Source organism: Desmodus rotundus, chromosome 2, assembly GCF_022682495.2.
Source record: "Desmodus rotundus isolate HL8 chromosome 2, HLdesRot8A.1, whole genome shotgun sequence".
Lineage (NCBI taxonomy): Eukaryota > Metazoa > Chordata > Mammalia > Chiroptera > Phyllostomidae > Desmodus > Desmodus rotundus.
Window position 1 is genome coordinate 8,788,044 of NC_071388.1, and position 22,039 is coordinate 8,810,082.

Here is a 22,039-nt window from a genome sequence, read left to right on the forward strand (position 1 = left end):
AGGTTCCCGTACCAGTCTACTCAGTCTCAGAAGAGCAACTCTGGATTACCTGTTAGTATGTAGATAACGAGAAAGAGGTTTGACTTTTTCCTATGTGAATTTTATCTCAACTGGTAGGTGTTTTATTTCAGAACCTAAGTTAAAAAAAAAAAAAAAAAACTCCAAAAGATCCGCTCCCCCCATGCTTTCATTTCTACCCAAAGTGACTGACGGATATTAATCTTCACTTCAAGGGCTGGTGATGAGTGGGTTTGCAAAGGGAGAAGATTTAAAGTGGACTTTCCACAAGAAAAAGTTAAACCAAGAATACTGTATCACTACAAATTTTATTCAGAAACCCATCTTTGTTTTTTTTAATTGTTTTTTTTAAAAAAAAAATTCCCATTATGAACTGGGCTGGTCAATCAACTACAGCACTTCCTAGCAGACATACGGTAAAAATGGCCTGGCTCAGAATCGCCCGGATCGCTCCCGATCTCTTGACCGCCTCCTGTCACGCTCCCGTCCCCCGCCGCCTCCGCCGCCTCCGCCACGACCACGGTCTCTAGACCGAGAACGACGCTCCCGGGACCGGGACCTCGATCGATGCCTGCAAACAAGGAAAAGAAACAAAACCTTGGCACCTGAACACGCAACATAAAGCCATAGTGACTAACACTTCCAAATACCACACCCTATCAAATTGAAGACGTTCACAGATAAGAAGAATGCTGCCCACTTAACTGCAAGCCGCGACTCTGAGCCCTAATTTCAGGTGTTAAAGTGTCCGGGAAAAGAGCGTCTCAGAACCGAGGCAAAGGGTCCGTTGGGCTGATCTCTGGGCAGGGCTCTTTTCGCCTGTGCTACTTTTGCTGACAAGGGGACAGAGTCACGGACACACCTGCACTTCCCAACACGGGTTTAATGGGACAGGTGCAAACTCAGTCTGTACAGGGAAAGCGTCTCTGTGTGCCCTCTGACACCTGGGTCCTCTGCTTTGTCACGTGACCGCCTGCATTTAAAGACCAGGACCGGGCCAACAGGACTGTGCTCACTTCTGCCTGTGGTCTGCAGGGGCAGTACCAAGAAAGCTGCCAGGCCCACAACACCCAGGACATCCCAGCAGACACGTGCAGGAACTTCGGCTGTTTCCCTCTGACCGCTTCCTCAGCCACCGAGGCTCGACCACAAATAGGGGGTCCGCACGCAGAGCACCCTTCAAAGAGCACGTTCTATTATTTTAAAGTGTGCACTGCGTTCTAAGACGTGGAACAGAAATGGCATTTAGCCAAGCTTTACTTATTAAAAAAAAAAAAAAAAAAAAAAAGGACAGAAGGGAGAAAACCGCCACCCACACACAAACCCCAAAGCTAAGTGACACCAGGGCCACCTGGACCACACTCACTTCTTGCGCCGGCGTCCGTACAGCTCCCGCCGCAGCTCTCTGGAAATGGGCTTCAGGTGCATGAAGTTGCAGAAGCCACCTCGTGTACACTCTCTGGGGGAGGGAACCAGAGACCGTCAGAGCCCACATGCACACCGCGTATGCAAGCCCGGCCTCTACCTCCCCAGCAGGCAGGCTGTCCACACCTACCCCATTTCATACTGGCGGCAGCAGGCTTCCCGGAAGTCGGTCACCGGGGAGAGCTCGGCGTGGATGGGTTGCCCGTTGAACCAGCGGTTGTTCAAGTCAATCACAGCCTTCTCTGCGTCTTCTTCACGGCGAAACTGAAAAGACCAAACAAAAATGCTTGCCACCACACTTTAATAACACATTTTCAATTACTGGTTCAAGTACTTGTCGTGAGCTCACACAGGTCAAGTAGTTAAGGTGGAATAATGTAGCAGACAACCTTCTATTCACAATGAGATTATTTACTCTTGTGACGGTCCAAGATCATGCCAAATATGTGGTCTTGGTTTTCCAATTCAGTTGGTTAAATGAGCAAATGTAATGATTCTGTAGACAATTAAAGTTTCATTTAAAAAAAAGGAAAAGGAAACCAAACACACCAACCAACTCCCCCCCACTCAAACAGCCTCGAACAGCTATGGAGGTGCTCGCCCCTGAACGGACCGGCACCTGCACGGGCATGCGCCCCACCCACAGTACCGAGTGCTCAGAACCCCAAGGCTAATGGCTGAAATAGGCGCAGCCCCGAGAGATGACACTCCCACACGTCACGCCCCGCCTACCTTCACATACACGTTTCCAACGAGGTGGTCCCCGAGGTTATCGCAGACGTTCATCTCCTCCACCTCCCCGTACTTCTCCTCCATTTCCGTAAAAACCTCCTGCAGGAACAACGGTGTGTACCAGTCACCATATGTTACAGATGAAACACCAACTCAACACACTCATGTGCAAGTATTTCCAGTAATGGAAAAAAGTTTAAATTCCCTCCAGACTGATGCCAAGAGCCAGTATCTTACCTCAAAAAACTCATCATAGTGTTCCTGCATCTCAACATCACTCACAGCACCTGCAAACAACAGAAATCTTGCTGGTTAGAGCAGGGACTGGGCCCAAGGGAACTTGAGCTTACATCAGCCTGCTACAGTGACACGCACTGGGGTATCTAGAGAGCGCCCGCCAGTGCCGCGCTCTACGGGAGCACGGGCGGGACTGCGCCACACAGCCAGCCGTTAAAAATGCCACCGCGTGCTGAGACTTCCCAATGCCCATGACAGTCTCCGCACTGGCCATTAAAACCACAAGTTTTAATCAGCATCAAAGGGCATTTTCAGAAAGTAGGAGGAAAAAGTTGACCCTCAAAAAATTTTTGAAAAATGTCTTTAAGATTTAAAAAATAGAGGCTGAGTAATCACATTTCCCCCTTTATTAGGTTAACATGAAAGCTGAAATGAATCAGGGTAAATGAGTAAAAGCTTATGTTCCCGACTCATTTCTTTTCACAGGTCGTCAGACACACAGAACGCTATGAAATTCTTCCTAATGCGATTAAAACCCGAGTGACCATAAACACCCAGTAGAGTAGTTACCAAGTTTATTTACAGTATTTTGAATGTCCTTTGAGTAAAGGGAAAGTCACAATACTTTGTTGAAGAAAGCATTTTTATTTTCTATTTTCCTCATTTTTTCCTTCTCTGTTAACTCACAGGCATTAAGTGAAATCATGTCCATTCTGTGGGTGTATTTTGCAGATTTATATTCTATCTCCGTTACCATCTTTTACCCAATTTTAGAGTTCTCTTAGCCTAAACCCGGGAAGTCACAAAGCTGGCGTGGCAATACCGCTTTCCCAACAGCTGGATCGGGAGCCTAGGAAGGCCGAGAGGTGCCTGGGCCAGGCCAGCTGAGGCTTCAATTGCTACCTGAGGGGCCAGGCTCCTCCTGGACGGGCGACCCCACCTGGCGAGACTCATCGAGGGTCTCTGAGCTGTGGTGCAGGGCTCTGTCCCGACTGCTGCCTTTCAGCAGTTCCCTGTCTTGAAAACCTTTTTACCTTTAAGGATAAGAACTTCAATCTTTTGATTCTGAGAGTGACTTAAATCTGCCTCCTAATACTTAGCCTCCCTGCATGTTAGTTTTCTTGTATTTATGGAATCCAACTCACCTTAGAACCCAAACCCACTGAACACAGGCAGCAACTACCCTTGACAGCCCGTCCCACCGGAAGGCTGTCAGGAATACGTCTCCTCCCTGAGTAGAGGCCAAGCTCCAACCATAGTTAGGCAGACGAGCCCATTCCAAAGGGCAGGTCAGAGTGTTTAAATTCACGCCCTTCCACACTGAGAAAAGGGAGAACAGAAGGAAACGGTCTCTACGTGCTCAAGGTGTGGGCAGTCTGGGGGGGTTCTAACACCAGCTGTTGGGACACTCCTGTTCTGTTCTACAGAGCACGGAATGTTGTATTCCGTCAACTTCTGGACAGGTGTGCTTGAAAATGCTTGAAAGTGGGCATATTTTATCTTCTATACTCTACCTAAAATTTTTGGGTCAATCAAAATGAATTGAAAGGCAGAGATGAGCGATTAAAAACTAACCAGATAAAAAATAATTTACAGACCTCAATATACTTTAAGTAATACAATCTGAAAACACCCAGTTTTCTTACAGAAACATTCTTAAACTGGGACTCACGATTAAGTTTAACACAAGCACAGAAAACTCATGCTTCTACGGACGAAAGGGTATATTCGAAAGAATCATTACTTTCAGGAAAACTGATGAACCCAATGGTTGAAATTTTATTGGAAGGGTCTGATGCTAAATATTTCAGGTTTATCAACTTAAACTGATTTTCTCTTTAAATTGCAGTCAGAATTACATTTGATTTGTACAGTCTGGACCCAGAACTAGAACATTTGTATAGTAGCTAAACTTATTTTGTAGCGCACACAGAACGAGCGTGCTACGAATCTCAAATAGAGACACCAGAACACTAACGCGACACTCTTTTGCCAATAAAGAACCCCCAGTCCCCAGGTAAACAAGCAGGGCAAAGAATTATGAATTGTTGTTACTCCGTTATCTACTTTTCATTCAGTTTATTTTAATTAAGTCCATATATAAACATTTTCCTCCATCTAATCGAGCTTACTTCTTAAAAAACAAAGGAACCAAACAAAAACCAGGCACTTTAACCCAAGGGCTACCAAGTCAATCTGTTGCCATCAGATTTGCGGAAAGACTTCTCCACTATCAGGGCAGCGTTATTAGCAACTAAAAGCGTTTAGTGTTTGGGCAGGAAAACCCACCCTGCAGACCCGGGCGCTCCTGCGTGTTACTGGGAGACCTCCAGTGTGCGGCTGGGAAGAGGAGGTGGTGGCTGCTGGGACCTTCCCCCCAGTGCAGGTCACCCGTAAACGGAGGGGCTCTGGGCCAAGGCTGCACTGGATTTAGGTCTGTGCTACCCGGTCACCTTTGACAGCATCTCCTGTTAATGTTTACAGCTTTCAAACCAACTGGTGAATGAGAAGCACCCGCCCTGTAGCTCAAACCCCTCGGTTGTAACAGAAGTCCAGAATGTTCATCCCAATTTATCCACAGATGACTATGTTGACTCTACAGCCTGACAGTTTCATTTCAATTTCAGTTTTCTTTTTGGGCTATCCAATGATACTAGTATCTTGTTCTCCACCCCTCGGTAAATACAACATTTATAATTTAAATGTTTACCAATACAAGAAGAAACAATGTCTACTAAATGCCCAGTTTAGATCGATTTCCCCACCAAGCACCCCGTATTTTCCAAATGCAGTGAATTAATTCCTGAGGTTGGAGGCAGCTACATAAAGTACTCTGGCTCAAGACTGAACGAGCACAGGGCTGGTGCTGAGGGAAACTCGGAGGACTCTCACTTGGGAAACATTCTCAGCACAACGTTCTCACAATTAAAGCATGAGCTCCAGAATGGAGTTTAAGGGGAAAAAAGTCCAAGAAGAAATAAAATCTGAAATGTAATTCCAGGATAATTTTTTTTTTAAGTGAGAGAAACTTTCAAGGACTGTTGCTCTCAGAGGGAAGAACTCAACTCCACATTTAACTCCACGGCTATTCTCCCGGGGATGATGGTCAAGGTAAAGGGAGCAGGAGCAGCAGCTCCAAGCAGCTGTAAAGGGTGCTCTTTGCAGCCATCACTCTCCTTCTCAGGTCAGTGGGCAGGGGCTCAGATCGCTAACCAAGGCTTCCGTGGGGTCGGCGGGACAAAAGCCCCCAGCACTTCCAGTGGAGGCGGTCCTTGACACTAGAGCGGCAGACCAGGTGGAGTGGACGCTGAGCTCTGACACGCAAGCCCAGGGAACCAGGGAAGGAACTTGTATGAACTTACAGCGCAAACCGTCAGCAGACTGGGAAGAGTTTTGAGGGTTACGGTAAATGTTCAAGAGGGCAATGGTCTGAAATACAAAACGCAACAACTTTATATTATGGAAAATTAAATGTAAACACTTAACCGGTTTCCTGTGGTGATCGTTTCAGTCAAGACTCAGTGCTGAAAAAAAGCAAGTTATTTCTTTCGAGGCAGAGATGCTTTCTTAGCTGATGGCGGTCTCGGAGCGCCCTAGCACTGCAGTGACAGAGATCCCATGATACGCCAGTATTGCATTTCCATGCACAGCGCGTACACACTCTCCGTTTCAACCTTCCAAGCCAAGTAAGAGTGCAAGTAACTCGGCGAGCTACTATCAGAACATTCTTAGAGAAACTTTTAATGGACAACTGAGAAAGAAAAAGTGCCCATATGAACTGATGACATAATTACTGTATTGGAGAAATGCAATAATTACGTATCATGAAATCTCCATTGCCTAGAGGAAAAATCATAATGTTGAAATAAAACCCACGCTTATTGGGCAACTTACCTTAATGATTCCTAAATATTCCTAAGAGTATTAACTTTACAGAAAGAACTTAATAAATGCCAGGGGTTCAGTCACTGTAAAGACCAATGACCGGCTGATAATGTTCAAATGTCGCACAGACAGACCCCCCTCGTTAACAAATGTCAATCAAGGGAAGGGACTTGGCCAGCGACCTTCCCTAGGACAGCCTCTTGAACGCAGTCAAGTATCAAGTTCTTGCTGTACACACCAAGGACTTCCACCACCTTGTCCTGTTTGCAACAGCTCTATGTCAGCAGCTCAGAAGCCAACATTATGTCTCAATTAAGAGTGGGCTCTTTAACACCATTGTTTTAAAAAAATTTCTCCAACTGTGGGACTTACAGTGTGAGCCGTCAGCCGTCTGTGCACTGTTTTGGGGATTACGATAGATGTTTTGAATCAAGATGGTCTGCGGGGAAAAAAAAATAAAAAGGGGAATTCTACTGGCTGCTGTGCATATATTAGACAATTGCAAAGAGACAACTTGCTTGCAAATGGCTCAATGCTTCTTTGCTTCCCACAAGTCAGACAATTGTCTTCGTGAGAGAACACCCAAACCATCATATTATGAAAACAGAGTTTGAGCAGTGACTTAGCCCAAGTCAGCCAGCAACCAAGAAGACACTGTACTCGTCACTTTGAGTGGTCCCACATTGGAAGTGTTTTAATGCACGAGAAATGAACATTAGCATTTTCCTATACTTTAAGCTGGAGACACTAAGATGTTGAAAAATTTACATTATAATCATATTCCCCATACAAAATTCTTAAAAACAACCAACGAACCAAATGCATAATCCAACTATATGCAGTCTACCCAGTCCTCTGGTCTCGTAGGAAACAGGCACACCAAATGGGCTTCCTAACTCTCACGGACACCTATCAGATTTACATGTTCTTGGTAGGATCTCTGTTTACATAATACAATAGTTTAAAACATTTGCTCTTTTCCGATCCTTCTTTTAAGGGAAAAAAATCCTTTTAGCCCTTCTGCTTTAAACTGGATCAGGCAGACTTGAAACCTTACATTGTACCGTTCTTCTTAAAATCAAGTTGTCTGAAAAAACAAACCATGTTTAAGTTAGTAGACTAATATATTACACGAATCTTAATGTCCACATCACTGTAAGAAGCTTAAAAAGAAACCCACACTGAATTATGCTAGGTATTTACAAGCTGAACCAATATAACACACGATTTAGAAAAACAAACGTTCAGTTTCAGCAACATGTATCCAAAGCAGTTATTTAAGTGGTCTCACAGAACCAACCAGTTCTAGTCCTAGCTACCTTGAAAGGGGAGGGGTGTGTAAACACCCCCACCAAAGGTCTGCTGCTGCTGCTGCTGGGGAAACCACCGCAGAGGACTCCCTACAGCCAGCTGCACACGCGCAGCAGGTAGACCCTCCACGCAGGGCCTGGCATCTCCCCGAGCCGTGGAGCACTGCCCTGAGTCGACTCATCTCGGGCCTCGGACGTGTCCCAAAGCTGACTTAGTGTTTCCAACGGGAATTAACCCATGACAACTCTGACAGAAAGCTATACTGAGCCCAATTATTCACCAGATAAATGCCTTTTAGGTTTTGCCCAGGCAACCTGGCAGTGCTGGCTGTTTAGTGAAAGAACTGTCACCTAAAGAGGGCAATGCAGTTTCATTGAAATCGGGGGTGGTTAAGGTTACCCAACATCAACCAACCAAATCAAAACGAGACGTTCAAGTTAACACATACAACCAACCCCACAAACTTCAATGGCACCATTGCCTTGTGTTGATCCCAAGGGCTCAAACTGACTTGACATTGACATTTCAGGTAATCAATGATTAAGAAAGAAAACAAACCAGGTGTCTCTGGGAAAAGAAAACTGTAATGGGGCAATTTCTCTTTCAGCCCAACACTTAATGCATCTGTAAGTAACCCTCCAAAATCAAAGAACTCAGTGGACACTGAAGATGCTTGGTAAGTGCCCAATCTATGGCCATTAGTTTAGTGGCGAGATTTAGTTATATACCAAAGCACTTAAAAATTAGAACAGAAAATTTAAAGCAAATTTTTCAATATTCTGAAAATTGAGACATGTTCAAAGCTATTAAAACATAGATTTGTATTATACTAACCATTTGGTAATCAAGAATAATGGGGGAAAGGAAGCCACCCCCCGCCCCTTTAAAAAACAAATTAAACTGTGGGGTTTCCTACGGGCTTAAATTAGAAAATACTAATGTCTCTTTCTTACACCAACTGGCTGCCTTCCCTAAACACTTCAACATGTGAAGAGACAGATGTGAGCTCCAAGCCGAGTCTGGCAGCTTCCAGGGGTAGACACCACAGTTACCCAACGGTTCAGAGGCTGTACGTTCAGACTTCGTGGGTGGTCAGAAGGAGCTCAACAGCCCTCAGTCTACAAAGACTGCAGTACACATTCTTCAAATTCCCAATGTTCTAGCACACATGGGCATAAGTTTTCTGTTAGATTAGAGGTGCTCTCTCCCTTTATTACATCAGTGAGCACTTACAGGGTACAAACTCTTGCCTCTTCTTCAATTAACCAAAAATATCAAAAAATCATAATTCTTGACTAAACCAAATCAGAGCGGACCTAAACCCAAGGTAACAAGCATCTCTCAATTTAGTGAACAGACTGGCTACAAATAAGTGCTGGGAATGCCCACCTTCCAATGTTGAGTTTCTTCTTTAATGTTTCTACACTGTGATGCAACTTGCTGTCTCCTTGACTAGTGGTCTGAAGTGGGGGACACACCCTGCAGGGCCCGAGGCCTGAGTGCAGGGCACAATGGGTCTGCTGGCAGTCACCCTGCCTCTCCTAGAGGGTAGCTCTGTTCACCTCTACGGCTTGGAGAGCGAAGAGCAGAAGGCCCGCTCTGGGTCTCCCATGCCCGGAAGAGGCTAAGTCAAGGCTGGCATGGCTGCCCCGGGGCCCATGTCTGTGAGAGGGCAGGGAGGGTGGCAAGGCAGCAAGGACCAATCACTGTCAACACACACACACTAGAACTCTGTTTCAGCAGGTTCCTCTAGCGGTAAAGACAGTGAGTGGTGCTCTCAGACCTTCCACTGGGGTGGCTCACCAGCCTCGTCCTCAATGATACTCATTATGAACACAAATGGAAAATAAACCAACCAGACAAATAAAGGCCCCACTTATATACGGACATCATTAACTGGCTCTGTAAAGTACATCAAGTTTTGATAATTTATTTGAAAAAAGAAAATACAGAAAAAATAAAAACAAACCTGGCTAAAGGTCGGTTTATTGTGCAACCGAGAGCATCTGTCTCCATGACGACATGCTCCAATTTTGAAATAAAATGAACAGTTGACTCTGTAAGGGAAAATAAGAATGAATTATTTTGCTGGGAAGACACCAAACATGAAAATATGTCATCGACATGATTCATGCTACCAAACGGTTTCGCAAAAATACAGGCACATTGTTTTTCGATTGGCAGCAGATACCCCTCCCCCTTCCTAGCAATATCTTAGGACTCCTTAGCTTCGCATCTGCCCCTCTGTGAACTGTTTCAGTGAAGAGCACTCACACCCAATTCCTCCTTATTCAAATCCCTCCACTTTTGACTTCTTCTGCTCTATTGTTTTCTTATAAGTGAAGTATTAGTCTAAAACTAAATTGAACTTAAAATGTATCTGCTCTTTAGTCCTCCATGATCACGATTTCTCCTGCAGACACCAACGCAGCATAGTGAGGGTCCAGATCCTGCTCTGCCACTAGCGGCCCGGGCTCGGGAAAGTCACCCCCCTCCCAGGGTCTCAGGGGCCATCTGTAAAGTAAGGAAAATGCCAACCCAGCACTGTTCCGAGAATCAGCTGTCACGTAGGTGTGCATCACGCACAGTGCTCATTCAATGCAATCACTATCTAAATAAAACAGAAAACAAAGTCCAGGGTCTCTCACCACGAAACCAGACCAATAGGAAATTTCCACAAACAGGTCTGAAGTAAATAATCCTTCTGGTTTCAATATATTAAAAACAAACTACCAGGGAACCCAACCTGCACCTCTGTCTCTACTGCAAAGCCCCCCCCCCCATTAATGCTGGTCAAACATTGGATGACCCAGATCAAATCCCAACTAGCAATCCAGCCAGTGACAGCAGTGCCATGTGGCTTAGATCTGTGGTGAACCATGGAGTCTTACTAGATGAATCCCATTCAAATATAGATTTGCAGAGGTGAGAAGGTTAGACAGCCAACCCAGAGTAAAGACAGAAGGACCTCAATGAACTCTGAGGGACCATGAAGACTGACTAGCCCCTGATTTGTTATTAGGTAGCAATAAAGTGGGGAAGGCCTGAACTTACCAGGGGAGGAAAATGACCGCACTACTACACATGTTTGCAAACTAACCGTGTAGGTCTTACTTTAGATTACCTAACTGGAGGATATAACCTTTTATCTTCAGAGTCCCCTAAAAATGAAGAGCTTATTAAAAAAAAAATATCTCAGAATGGGCAAAACCCTGTCCGAACCACCAACATCCAACCATCCCACAATCAGAACAGTCCTTGTCCCTACACTTCCAGAGACGGCTTTCATTTGTTGATGTCCAGTTTAACTACCCCACCCTATCTCTCTGCAATGAGAACAGGAATAACTTAGATTAATCAACCAAGTTTCCTGAATTAAAACCATGGCTTTTACAACGAAGCTCAGAGAGGTGGTTATTGCAATAAAACGGTGTAGTAAGAGTTTTGGGGAGTAATAGTGAAGATACCACCTGATGGGTTTTTTTAAAACCCCAAGGAGGAAATAAAAAGCATCAGATATAAGTCATGGCCCATACTAATGTAAGCCAAAGAGTGAAATTAATGATGCATGTTCTTATCCTCCACTCACAGAAGCCTTTTTCCAGCAGGGCTGGTCCATTCAATCAATTACGTTTAAAGGCAAGTTCCCCATGTTACTCCTCTGTGAGCCCAAAGCATTCAGGGTGCACATCTCTTCCACAGCATTTAACACTTTTTGATGCCTTTTACTTTAATTATCCTTTACATGCATGTGCCCCCTCTTGGAGAACAACATCCAAATTTTATCCATCTTTGAGTCTCCAGAGATTGTATTTGGGTTGACACCCAAGTGACTACAAACGATGATCCTGTCTTGTGATTTTTTTGTTAGGAAAAAATATAACCCAAACAACACAAGAGGATTCTATCATGTGTAAAAGAAGACATTTTTACAAGCTGTATCCTGGAAAATAGAAAGTTTAAACAGTGTGAAAAAAGTGGTATTAAAACATTATCTAGGACAAACTTAGAGGTTTACCATTAAAATCATACATTTGCATAAGCCTTATATAGCTCTGAAAAATCCCAAATAGTAATTACTTATCAAAAGAGTAGATTATACCAGACATTTAGTCTTTAAGTTTTAAAAATAAGAATTATTCTCTGAACGTCTGAAGATGGACCATGTCTAAATTTCAGTACGTACAAAGGTGGCACTTAAGAGTCAGAATTTTTAACTTTTAACTTAACGATTACAGAAGGCATTCAACCTTAAAAAAAGGGGGGGTTAACACCCCACCTTTTTTCTTATATTGGAATTGCGTCTTCAAGCATTTTAAAACCTCAACAATTAGGACCCTACGTTATCTGACGATAAACGCAGGCGAGATGCGTAGTAGGGCTCTCCCGACACGTTAGAGACTGAAAGTTGGGGGGAATTGTTCAGCACTGACAACTTCAGCACAACTCGACACGGCTTCCGAAAGCCGCGCAGCCCAGCGGGCCGCAGAGGCGGGCCGCAGAGAAGCGCCGCGCGGGGAAGGCCGCGCCGCCCGGGCGGAAGGCCGCTGCCAGCCCGCGCTCCCACAGCCGGCCCACCCGCCCGAGCGTCCACGAGGCGGCGGCGGCGCGCGGTTCCCGAGGCCGGAAAGACCGACGCGCCCCTCCCCCACCCGCCCGGGCCGCCCACCACCGCCCAGGGCCCGCCACCGTGCCCGCCCGCCTCCCCAGCCCGGAGCCCGAGCGGGCGGGTATTACTCACTTGTCTTTCTCGGTCCCGAAGATGGAGGCCAAATACTCCGCCATTTCCCACCCGCAGGAGCCGACACCGCTGCCGACACGGCCGACCCTGCACGACGCCCGCGGGAGACGTCACCCGGACGCGACGACGCTCGCCCCGCCCCCATGGGGGCGCTGCCCAATCGGGTGATACGCTGCCTGCGCCTGGGCGGAGCTTGGGGCGCGCGGGAGGCACTATCTTCTCAGCCCCAGACCTCGCGTGTTGCTCGCTGGCGCCTCCTGCCGGCGTGTTCCGACCCCCGCGCCCCCAACCCTAACCGCGGCCTCGGGACGCCTAATGTGCAAATCACGGCCGGGAGAAGAAGGCGGTGGGCGAGGGGCTTCTCCACGCAGTCGCCTGGGGCTGGGTCCGCGGAGATAGGAGAGGCGTAGGTGTGCCTCCCTCGCCGCACCTTCCCAGCGTGACCCGCACGGCCTTTCGAACCTTTCCTCGGTGAAGACCCCTCCTCCACTGCCCTCGTAGGCAAGGAATGGAGAAGGGGTGCCCCTGGCTGCCCCCGCTGGTCTTGGGAGGAGCGCGCGCGGGGGCTCGGCCCTTTTAACGGCTCCAGTTCCTAGGCTGGGCCCACCTGGAAGATCCGGGATAATGCCCCTATTTTAAGGTGATCTGGAGAGTCTCTTCCTGGCAGTACTTAGTGTGTGATCGAACAATCAGGGGACGAATCTTGGGGGGGACATCACTAGAGTCCTGCTTGGATTTGAGGGGAACAAGACCGGAGAGGAGGTGGCGATTAGAGGAACAGCTTTGTTGGTGAGAAATGACTGGGCCTGTCGGGGCGAGCGCGGCAGGTGTAGCGCTGAGTACCGGAGGCAGGCTACGGACACAAACGGACCACCACGAACTACGGTGATGACTACTGTGACCGTGTCCCCCCCGCCCCCATCCAGATGTTGAAGCCCTGACTCCTAGCACCTCAGACTGTGACTATAGTTGGAAGCAGGTCTTTACAGAGGTGATTTGGTTTAAATGAGGCTGTTAGAGTGGGTCCTAATCAAATCGGATTGGTGTCATTTTGAGACGAGATTAGGACTACAGGACAACATGAGGAATCCAACAAGCCAAAGAGACACCTTGATCCAATCCGGAGACTCTTGATCTCAGACTTCAGGTCTCCAGCACTGTGAAGGAATGTATTTCTGTTAAAAGGGTTTTAAAATTGTGGGGTCTAGAAAAATATTAACACTTTTCCTCCCACCTTTAAAGTTCTGATAGGTTAGGCTAATAACCAAATTAACGGACAGATTAACAAGAGAAAAATCAAAGTTTAATACCCATGAGCATGGGGAATTCACATAGGCACGAAAATTCCAAAGACAGTGAGGCAACATTGGGCATGTAAGGCATTTTTTGGACAAAGGAGAAAGGAGGGTGGACCCGGCTATGGTATTAGATTTCAGAAAGGAGAATGGGTGATTTACCAGGAGTTGAAGAGCAGGGACACACAGGGCAGGAAAATCCTTGAGAGGCACCCGAGAAACAATGGTACACGGGGCATCTAGCTAATAGGCACCTCCCTGAAGCCTTCTTATTTACCACATTTAATTCAAACCAGACCAAGGCAGCATCCTAATATCCTTTTCCTGAAGCAGGTTTCTCTGAATCTCTTGGGCAGGAAAAGTGGGGAGGGCAAAAGCCTCCCTCTGAGTCTTGTTTCTTAATAAATGGCTTAAAATCAATATCCCCCAAATGCAGCTTCAGGTGGCAAAACTTTGGTCCCCTCAGAAGGAAATCACCGTGAGGGCTGCGGCACTGAGTCTGAGATCACCCCACTGCACTGGTCTGGGGTACAGTCCTGCTGCTTGCATCCTGACCCCCTTCATTCCCCCAGCGACACCTGGGACTCCATGTTGCTACTGCCCCCCGCCCACCTAACTGAGTGGGACCTCACTGTTGCTGCCTCCGTGTTCCTGGGAGGGCGGTGAGTGTACTGGCAAGGTCATGGCCTGTGCTTCTAGACTGCTGCTTGAGCGGCCAAGGGAGGGAGTCAGCGCCTACTAAGGCAGGAAATGGCTGAGGAGGAACTGATCTGGGTGTAGTTCCGGCCTCAGTGCAATGCGAGAACGTGTTATTGTTTCACAACCTTAACTTCCTGCTCCTGGGTCCCCACGGAGAGAGGACATGTCATCACCCATCCACTGCTTGGGGTTGGCCCTACACCTTGCTTTGCCTGTGGAATTCGAGGGAACACAATGTGAGCCACTTCTGAAATAGCAGGTCCCGAGTGTCTGCTCCCCTGCAGTCCAGGCCTGAATGAGAAGTGCAGGGAGCAGGCCGGAGCAGACAGGCTGCGGCCCGAATCAGCCCGGCAGGCAAGGGAGCTGGGAAGATACTTGTTTGTAAGCCAGGTAAATTTCAGGGTCGTCACTGTAGCTGTGCTGACTAATACGGCATGGATGTGAATGGCCTGCCAGGATTTCCAGTAGAAATGACCAGCAACCCTTTGTACATGGGGTGGGGTTAGGGTTAGGGTTAGGGTTAGGGTTAGGGTTAGGGTTAGATTTGCAGTTGTGATGCAAAAATACAGCAATAGTACAAAAATAAATTGTGTTTTGCATACAACGGTAAACCTCCTTTTGCCCACCCTGCATATCTCTGTCTGATAGAATGTTCTGTGATGACAGATATACTCTGTACCTGTGCTGCTCTGTGATATGATGGCCACAGACCCACATGGCTCTTGAGCACTTGAAATGTGGCTAGTGTGAGGAAGGTACTGAAGTTTAAGTTATATTTTAATTAATTTAGACTTAAACTTAAGTGGCCACATATGGCTACCGGATTGAGGCATCTAAAGTCCAGGGGAGAGGCCCAGGCAAGTGGCATATCTGGGACTCGCTCATTAATAAGTATAGATTAACATACATAAGTATGTGGGCCCCTGCACATGCATACAAGATTTTAGTATGTGTTTTTCTGGGGGAAAATACAGTCCGTATTTTGTCAGGTTCCCAAAGGGATCTTAGCCTCCAAGGGTAGCAGGCTGCCCTGGGCCCTCGAGGGTCCTGGATGGTGCCTGGTAGTTAAGAGCTCCGTTTGGTTTTGGTTTTGTTTTGGGAGGCTGTACAAGTCATGCTCAGAAACCGAGTCTGTTTTTTAGCCAGCAATTTAGTTAGCACAGGCTCCCTGTGGGAATGTCACAAGCCAATAGCACGCAGGGCACTGTCTCTTATCGAGCAAAATGAAGAAGTGACTCTGAAGCAATGACGTACTCCGAACAAGTGACAGATTGATTGGACTATCGTTCCAGGCAAGGGGAGACGAAGGAATAAAGTCCAAACTTCATGTGACATGTACCTTTTTATGCCAGGAGGCGAACGACCAAAGGGCTGATTTCCAGCTGCCAGTGCGAAAGTCTCGGTGCCCTGTTGGCAAAGCACGTTGCTAGGGAACACAGACGTCAGTGTTGGTAGGCAGGCCGATCTCTTTCAAAGGGGCTCCTGTCCAGGAGGAATGCCCCACCAAGACCGGAGGGGTGCCCCGAGGCTCTTAGGAGAGTGTTTAGGTTAGTGGAGAGTCTCCTCGCCCAACCCGAAACTTCCCCATTTGCAGTCTCCATGTCCCCTTGCCATGGTTGCTTCTCCACTTGTTCTTATCAGCAAGTCCCCCGTGGGGCCCCTCCGCAGCTGGGCTGCTGACTGCTTATCAACTGACAACAGACGTAGAACGAGGACGTCCTGCCTCAGCTGAGTGGACGTCAATCCTCTGCTCCTTAGGCTCCCGTGGGCTGCTTCTGGGTTTCCGACTCCCATCCTCTCACGTGCGTTCCAGTCCCTTGGCCTCTCTGCACTCGCTCTCTTCCCGGCCACGCTGGGCGCGCTGCCTCACTGCAGCAGCGCCTAGGCGGCGGTCCTAGCTCAGGCTGCACTAACAAAACACCACGGGCTCGGGGCTCAGACATCAGACGTTTATTTCTCACAGTCCTGGAGGCTGAAGTCCCCGATCAAGGCACCGGCAGACTCGAACTCTGGTGGGGGCCTGCTCCCTGGTTCCCAGGAGGCCGGCTTCTCTCTGAGACCCCACGTGGAAGAAGAGGAGGCTAAGGAACCATCGGGGGTCTCCGTTACAAAGGCACTAACCTCATTCATGAGGCCTCTGCCCTCATGACCTACTCACCTCCCAAAGGCCGCACCTCCAATACCACTACACTGGGGGTGAGAATTTAACAAATGGATTTTGGGAGGAGGTAAACATTCAGTCCATAGCATTTGGCTATGAACGCCTCTGGACTTACCTTCCATTTATTCATGGGTTCAGGAACACCTACGTGGACAGTGGTACAGAGCTTGGCACTTAGTAGGTGCTCACTAAACAATAGCTACTTTCATCGCTGAACTGTGTCTGATTGGATGTTGCCATCTCTCTCTTACTAGACTGTGGGCTCTTTGAAGGCCCCGGTTCTATCTTTTGCTCGATTTCCTGGTAGAAAAGACCCACAGTCCCTTATCTGCAATTCTGAAATGCAAAAATTCTGAAAACTGAAAGTCTTTTTTTTTTTTTTTTTTCCCCTATGAATTGGGTGCCAAGATTTAAGCTGCTGCAAAATCAGGCCTGGCCTGAGCTGCTGCAGGGCCCTAGTGCTCCCCATGGTCAGGCGCCTCTACTGGCTGCCGACAAAGCGCGCATCTTAAATTTGTTTGTCCTTTTGTGACTTTGGGTTCTATTGCCCTGTGCATGCATCGTAAAGAGTTAAAGACGCCCCATCGTTTCCCTTGCTGTGCGAGAGAAACAAAAACGCTGTCCTTGTTGATATGGAAAGTCGGTGGATTTGGGAACCACCGTGACACATGACTTAGGAAGCCAGAGGACAAGCAGTTGAAGTTGTACAGTATCTGTGATGACCAAGAACCGCTGGAAAGTGGAAAACACTGCGTGAGGCCGGCCGGAGAAGGAGATGTTGACCAGGGGTGGATCGAACGAAGCTGGCAGCCAAGATGCCAACAGACGCGAAGCAGTGGTTTGCAGGTCGTGAAACAGCTCGGATGCAGCAGGAAGGACTGATCCTTGAAGGGGAGCATGAATATTTGGAAGATTGACTGTGGAAATTTAGGAAGTGTTGTGTTGTAAAAGAATCTGAATACAAGCAGAGGAAAAACTTCCCATCAGAAAATATGTGAAGACTGTACTGTTGGGTTCGTTCAGATCAGATAGGTGAAAACCTTAGTGGGAACCAGTCTCCAGCGCTGACGAGGCAGCCGGCCCTGCGCTCCATTTCTAGAAAGGCATCGGAGTGACTGAGGAGTGTGCAGGCAGGGTTTCGGAATACGGAGCACAGGCTGAGTCAGGACGAGCCTGGCCGTGACCAGAAGTCACAGGTGCGACTGGCATATGGCATGTCCCTGTGCCCTATTATGCAAACGAACATATGCTGGTAACCCCAGAAATGGTTTTTGCCTGGTCTGACAAACCCTTTCAGGAATCCGCTGTAGATAGCCCGGATGGGAAGAAAACTAAGGTGTTATTTCCGCACAGCTGCTCCACATGTTCCCTTCTGAATGTCTTTTGAAAAGTACAGTCGTCCTCCCTTACCTGTGGCTTTGCTTTCTGTGGCTTCAGTTACCTGTAGCCAATAACGATTCAAAAATATCAAATGGAAAGTTCCAGAAGGAAACAATTCATAAGTTTTAAATTGTGCACCATTCTGAGTAGCATGAAGAAATCACGAGCCATCCTGCCCTGTCCCACCGGGGACGTGAATCGTCCCCTTTTCCAGCGTCTTCAAGTGCAGCCTCCCTGAGACCCCTTAGACCAGCGGTCCGCACCCTTTTGGCACCAGGGACCGGTTTCGTGGAAGACAGTTTTTCCACGGACAGGGGTGAGGGGATGGTTTCGGGGTGATTCAAGCGCATTACATTCAAGCTCATGTCCTGCTGTGCAGCCCGGCTGCTAAACAGGCCCGGACCGGTACCCGTCCGTGGCCCAGAAGTTGGGAACCCCTGCCTTAGATCACTGGCTGTTCCTGGGGAGTGGTGGTCACGTAGCAGCCTTCATATTACCACCAGCCCCCTGGATGAGGGAAAATGGGGAGCCAACCTGGGGATAGGAATGGGGGTGTGTAGAGAGATACAGAGAACTTGATGCGAGATTTCTCTGACGGAGGAGGGGTCTGGAGCTTTCAGTTAGCTGAGATGGGACCTACAAGAGCACTGTGTTCCTTCCGGGGGCAGCATCGGCGCCCAGCTGAGAGGGGACAAGCCCCAGCTGGGCCAGCGTCCATGGCCGGTCCCCAGAATCATGAGCTGATGGAAGGGTGGTTGTTTGGGGGGGATGTGATGCAGCATTGACTGTGACCATGGATAACTGACACAAATCTTTGCCCTGGGAGGCTTCTCAGACAGAGGTGAACCCTAGTTCCACTGAGGATGGCAGTCTACCCAGGGCCTGGCATCTAGTCCTGGGTCCTTGGCCCCAACTGCCCCATAGCCACCTCTCCGGATTGTCAAGGGGGTAAAGCCACAGTGCATATCAGTGGGCCAGAGCCGGAGGCGGACACTTTGGGAAGTGGACGCAGCAGAGGTGGACCAGGTGTTACAGATTCCTGAGAGCTGGTGGCCCGCACCACTGGGGACCCGCTGAGGACCAGGGAAGGACACTGAGGGTCATGGTATTCTCACTGAGACGTCACAGATGTAGAGTGGGGAGCGGGCCATCCAGGTGGAGGGGACAGGGACTTCACAGTCTGGAGGGGCAGAGTGTGGCGGGGGGAGGGAGCAGGGGTAGGTGTGAGCTGGATGCAAGGATGGAGCAGAGGGCCAGGTGAGGCCGGCTGAGTGTGCACAGGTGCCCCCGCCGGTCCAAGGCCTGCAGCAGCGAGATCGACTGTTGTTCTGAGATCAGTAGGTGCCACTGGGGAGTTCGAACAAGATGGGAATTGACACCTGATTTATGTTTTTAAAAAAAATTAAAAAATTTTTAATCCTCACCCACAGACATGTTTATTGATTTTAGAGAGGGGTAGAGGAGAGAGAGAAACATCGTTTGGTTGCCTCTCACATGCGTCCCGACTGAGGACTGACCCTAAAACATAGGCATGTGACCTGCCCGAGGATCGAACCTGCGACTTTGGTTTACGGGTCGATGCTGCTGCCAGCTGAGCCACACCGGCCAGGGCTGATTGCGTTTCTGAAGTGGAATGTGTCAGTGACACCTACTGAGTTTAGAATGACATCCAATCTCACATAAACTTGTATATGGATACTCACAGCAGACTCACTCACAGTAGCCAAAGGTGGGAAGGGCCCAAAGTCCAGCAACAGATGAACGGAGAAGCCACAAGAAGGAGGGAGCTCTGATGCACGCCACGGCACGGAGGGACCTTGCAAACACGAGGCTGAGTGACAGAGGCCGGACGCCAAGGACCGCGTGTTGTGTGATTCCGTGTCTATGAAGTGTTCAGAACTGGCAAATCCGGGGAGACAGGAAGGGGACTAGCAGGGCGCAGGGCTGGGGGGAGGGGAGGAGGGTGAGTGACTGCTGATGGGTGTGAGGTCTCTGTTCGGGTTGATGGAAATGTTCTGGAAGTTATAGTGGAGACAGATATACAATTCTGTGACTACGCTTGAAATAGCTAAATTGTATACTCTGAAAGAGTGAACTTTATGGTGCGTGGATCATATCTCAATAAAGCCGTTTTTTTTTTTTTTAAGTAATGCTGGAGTGTTGGGGGTGAGGCAGCAGGGGGAGACGGGTTGGGGAGCCAACCCTGGCAGGTGATGCAGTTTGGACCAGGGTGGAGGCTTGGAGGTGGGGTGAGCTGGATAATTCGGGGAACTTTGGGGGATGGAGGTGCCAGGCCTTGCTGGTGGGTTGTATGTGGCGGGCAAGGGTATGAAAGAAAGAGGCTTGGGCCTGAGTGGCAGCGCTAAACAGTGGGATGCGGGCCGCGGCATGTGTCCTGCTGCCCTTTCTCACCCGGTGAGGCTAGTGGGCTGGGCGTCTGCGAGAAGAATCAAACGAGCATCTGCTTGGGGCTTGTTCTTGTCTCTGGACACCCCCCACCCCCACCCCTGCACCTGACCCTGGGCTTAATCCTGACTCCTCCATAGAAAGACTTTACGACCTTGGACTAGACGGTCAGTCGCTCAGGTGAGTGTCCCCACTGGTGAAGCGGAGACAGTATCTGTACCTACCTCTTAGGGTTTTGTCGGGACTGGATGATTGAGTCAATGAAGTCCCGAGCCCAGGCCTGGGCATTTGAGAGCGAGAAGGGGCACTTCTGAAAAAGTCGCTTCCTCCATCTGCGCCTTGGTTTCCTGGCCTGCCCTGGACTTGTTGACTCCCGAGGTCCCTCCTCAGACCCTAATTCTGTGATTGTGTGACACAGAACACACTGCCGTGGTCTGAGAAAAGCCGTCATCTCACTCCCCAGGGATGGTCACGCCACCCGAGGACATGGTGATTGATTCTAGAGAGAGGGGCAGGGGGAGGGAGAAAGAGAGGGACAGAAACATCGATTGGTTGCCTCTTGCATGTGGCACGACCAGGGACTGAACCCACGACCTAGGCGTGGGCCCTGACTGGGCATTGAACTGGAGACCTCCCTGTTTATGGGACGACGTCCAGCCACCTGAGCCGCACCAGCCCGGGCCCTGCCACTTCAGATCTAGCGACACGTGACTGGTTTCGGTAAGCTCTCTCTCAAGGGGAACCAGCCAACCTGGTTTTAACGAGAGGAACTGAATTGGCGTTTTCTTTCATGAGCAGGTCTAGTCAATCAGACCACGTAATTAAACCCATAGGGGGCTCGCGGCCTGGGACCCTTGGGGCACTTTTGCTTCCAGCAGAGTGAAGGCGGTCAGCGCACACACAGTTTCCCACAACGTGCTCTGCGTTTTTGCTCTGGCATGTTTACTGGAATTAATGACTTTCTGTGTGGCAATACATCCTCATGTTTCAAAATGCCAAGCTGAGAAGCCCCCGCTTGCTGTGCCCAGGCCCCTCCCTGCCCTCACCTAGAGCAGCCAGCTCCCTGCGGGTCCTGGAGGCCGCCTGTCTGTGCAGGTCGTCGGTCCTTGCCGCTACAAGCAGCTATATGCGTATTTCCTGTGTTGGCGTGAACGTTAGCGTACAATACACGTCGTTTTCCACCTGACTTTTTGGTAACAGCTTCGACATACTTCATTAGAAGAGGCCTCATTTTCAAAATTGTGTTAAAGATGCACATCATACTATTTACCACTTTAACCCTTTCCAGTGCCCCGATCCGCGGCATTAAGCCCATCCACACTGTGTCCAACCATCACCACCGTCCCTCTCCAGACCTTTCTCATCCTCCCAAAACGAAACCCTGTCCCCACTAAACACTCCTCCACCCCCTCCCCAGCCCCTGGCGCCACCGTCTACTTTCTGTCTCCCAGACTCCAGGGACCTGCTCTCACAGGAACCACACAGAATCTGTCCTTTCACGCCTGGCTCTCTTCACCCAGCGCCACGCCCTCCAGGTCCCCTCCCTCGGTGCCGTGTGCCCTTCCTTTTCGAAGCTGAGAGGTGTTCCATGTCTTTCTCACCTGCTCATCTGTGGATGGACATTGGGGCTGCCCCCATGGTGGCTGCTGTGAGCCATGCTGCCACGAACACGGGTGTGCACGCTTGCTCCTCATCTAGACCACAGCAGAATGTTCCACGCCGTGGGAGTTGGTACCGTGCCCTCTTCGG

At 48.9% G+C, this 22,039-nt stretch overlaps 1 protein-coding gene across 3 annotated transcripts; it reads right to left on the bottom strand.

The window, feature by feature from the left end:
• Positions 1 to 307: 307 nt before the first annotated feature.
• Positions 308 to 12,489, bottom strand: U2AF1 (U2 small nuclear RNA auxiliary factor 1). 3 transcript variants are annotated; one of them, XM_071220540.1, is made up of 9 exons: positions 12,350 to 12,462; positions 9,578 to 9,665; positions 6,670 to 6,736; positions 5,775 to 5,841; positions 2,413 to 2,462; positions 2,176 to 2,274; positions 1,574 to 1,707; positions 1,385 to 1,477; positions 308 to 589 (listed from the first exon to the last, which is right to left on the bottom strand). In XM_071220540.1, the coding sequence occupies exons 5-9, from the start codon at positions 2,440 to 2,442 to the stop codon at positions 451 to 453; spliced, it is 495 nt and encodes a 164-aa protein (XP_071076641.1). In that variant the 5' UTR covers positions 2,443 to 2,462; positions 5,775 to 5,841; positions 6,670 to 6,736; positions 9,578 to 9,665; positions 12,350 to 12,462; the 3' UTR covers positions 308 to 450. The 3 variants fall into 3 exon arrangements, with proteins under 3 accessions (XP_071076641.1, XP_053773456.1, XP_053773455.1); XM_053917481.1 differs by lacking the exon at positions 6,670 to 6,736 and having other exon boundaries at positions 12,350 to 12,489; XM_053917480.2 differs by lacking the exon at positions 5,775 to 5,841 and having other exon boundaries at positions 12,350 to 12,489.
• Between the last annotated feature and the right edge of the window lie 9,550 nt (positions 12,490 to 22,039).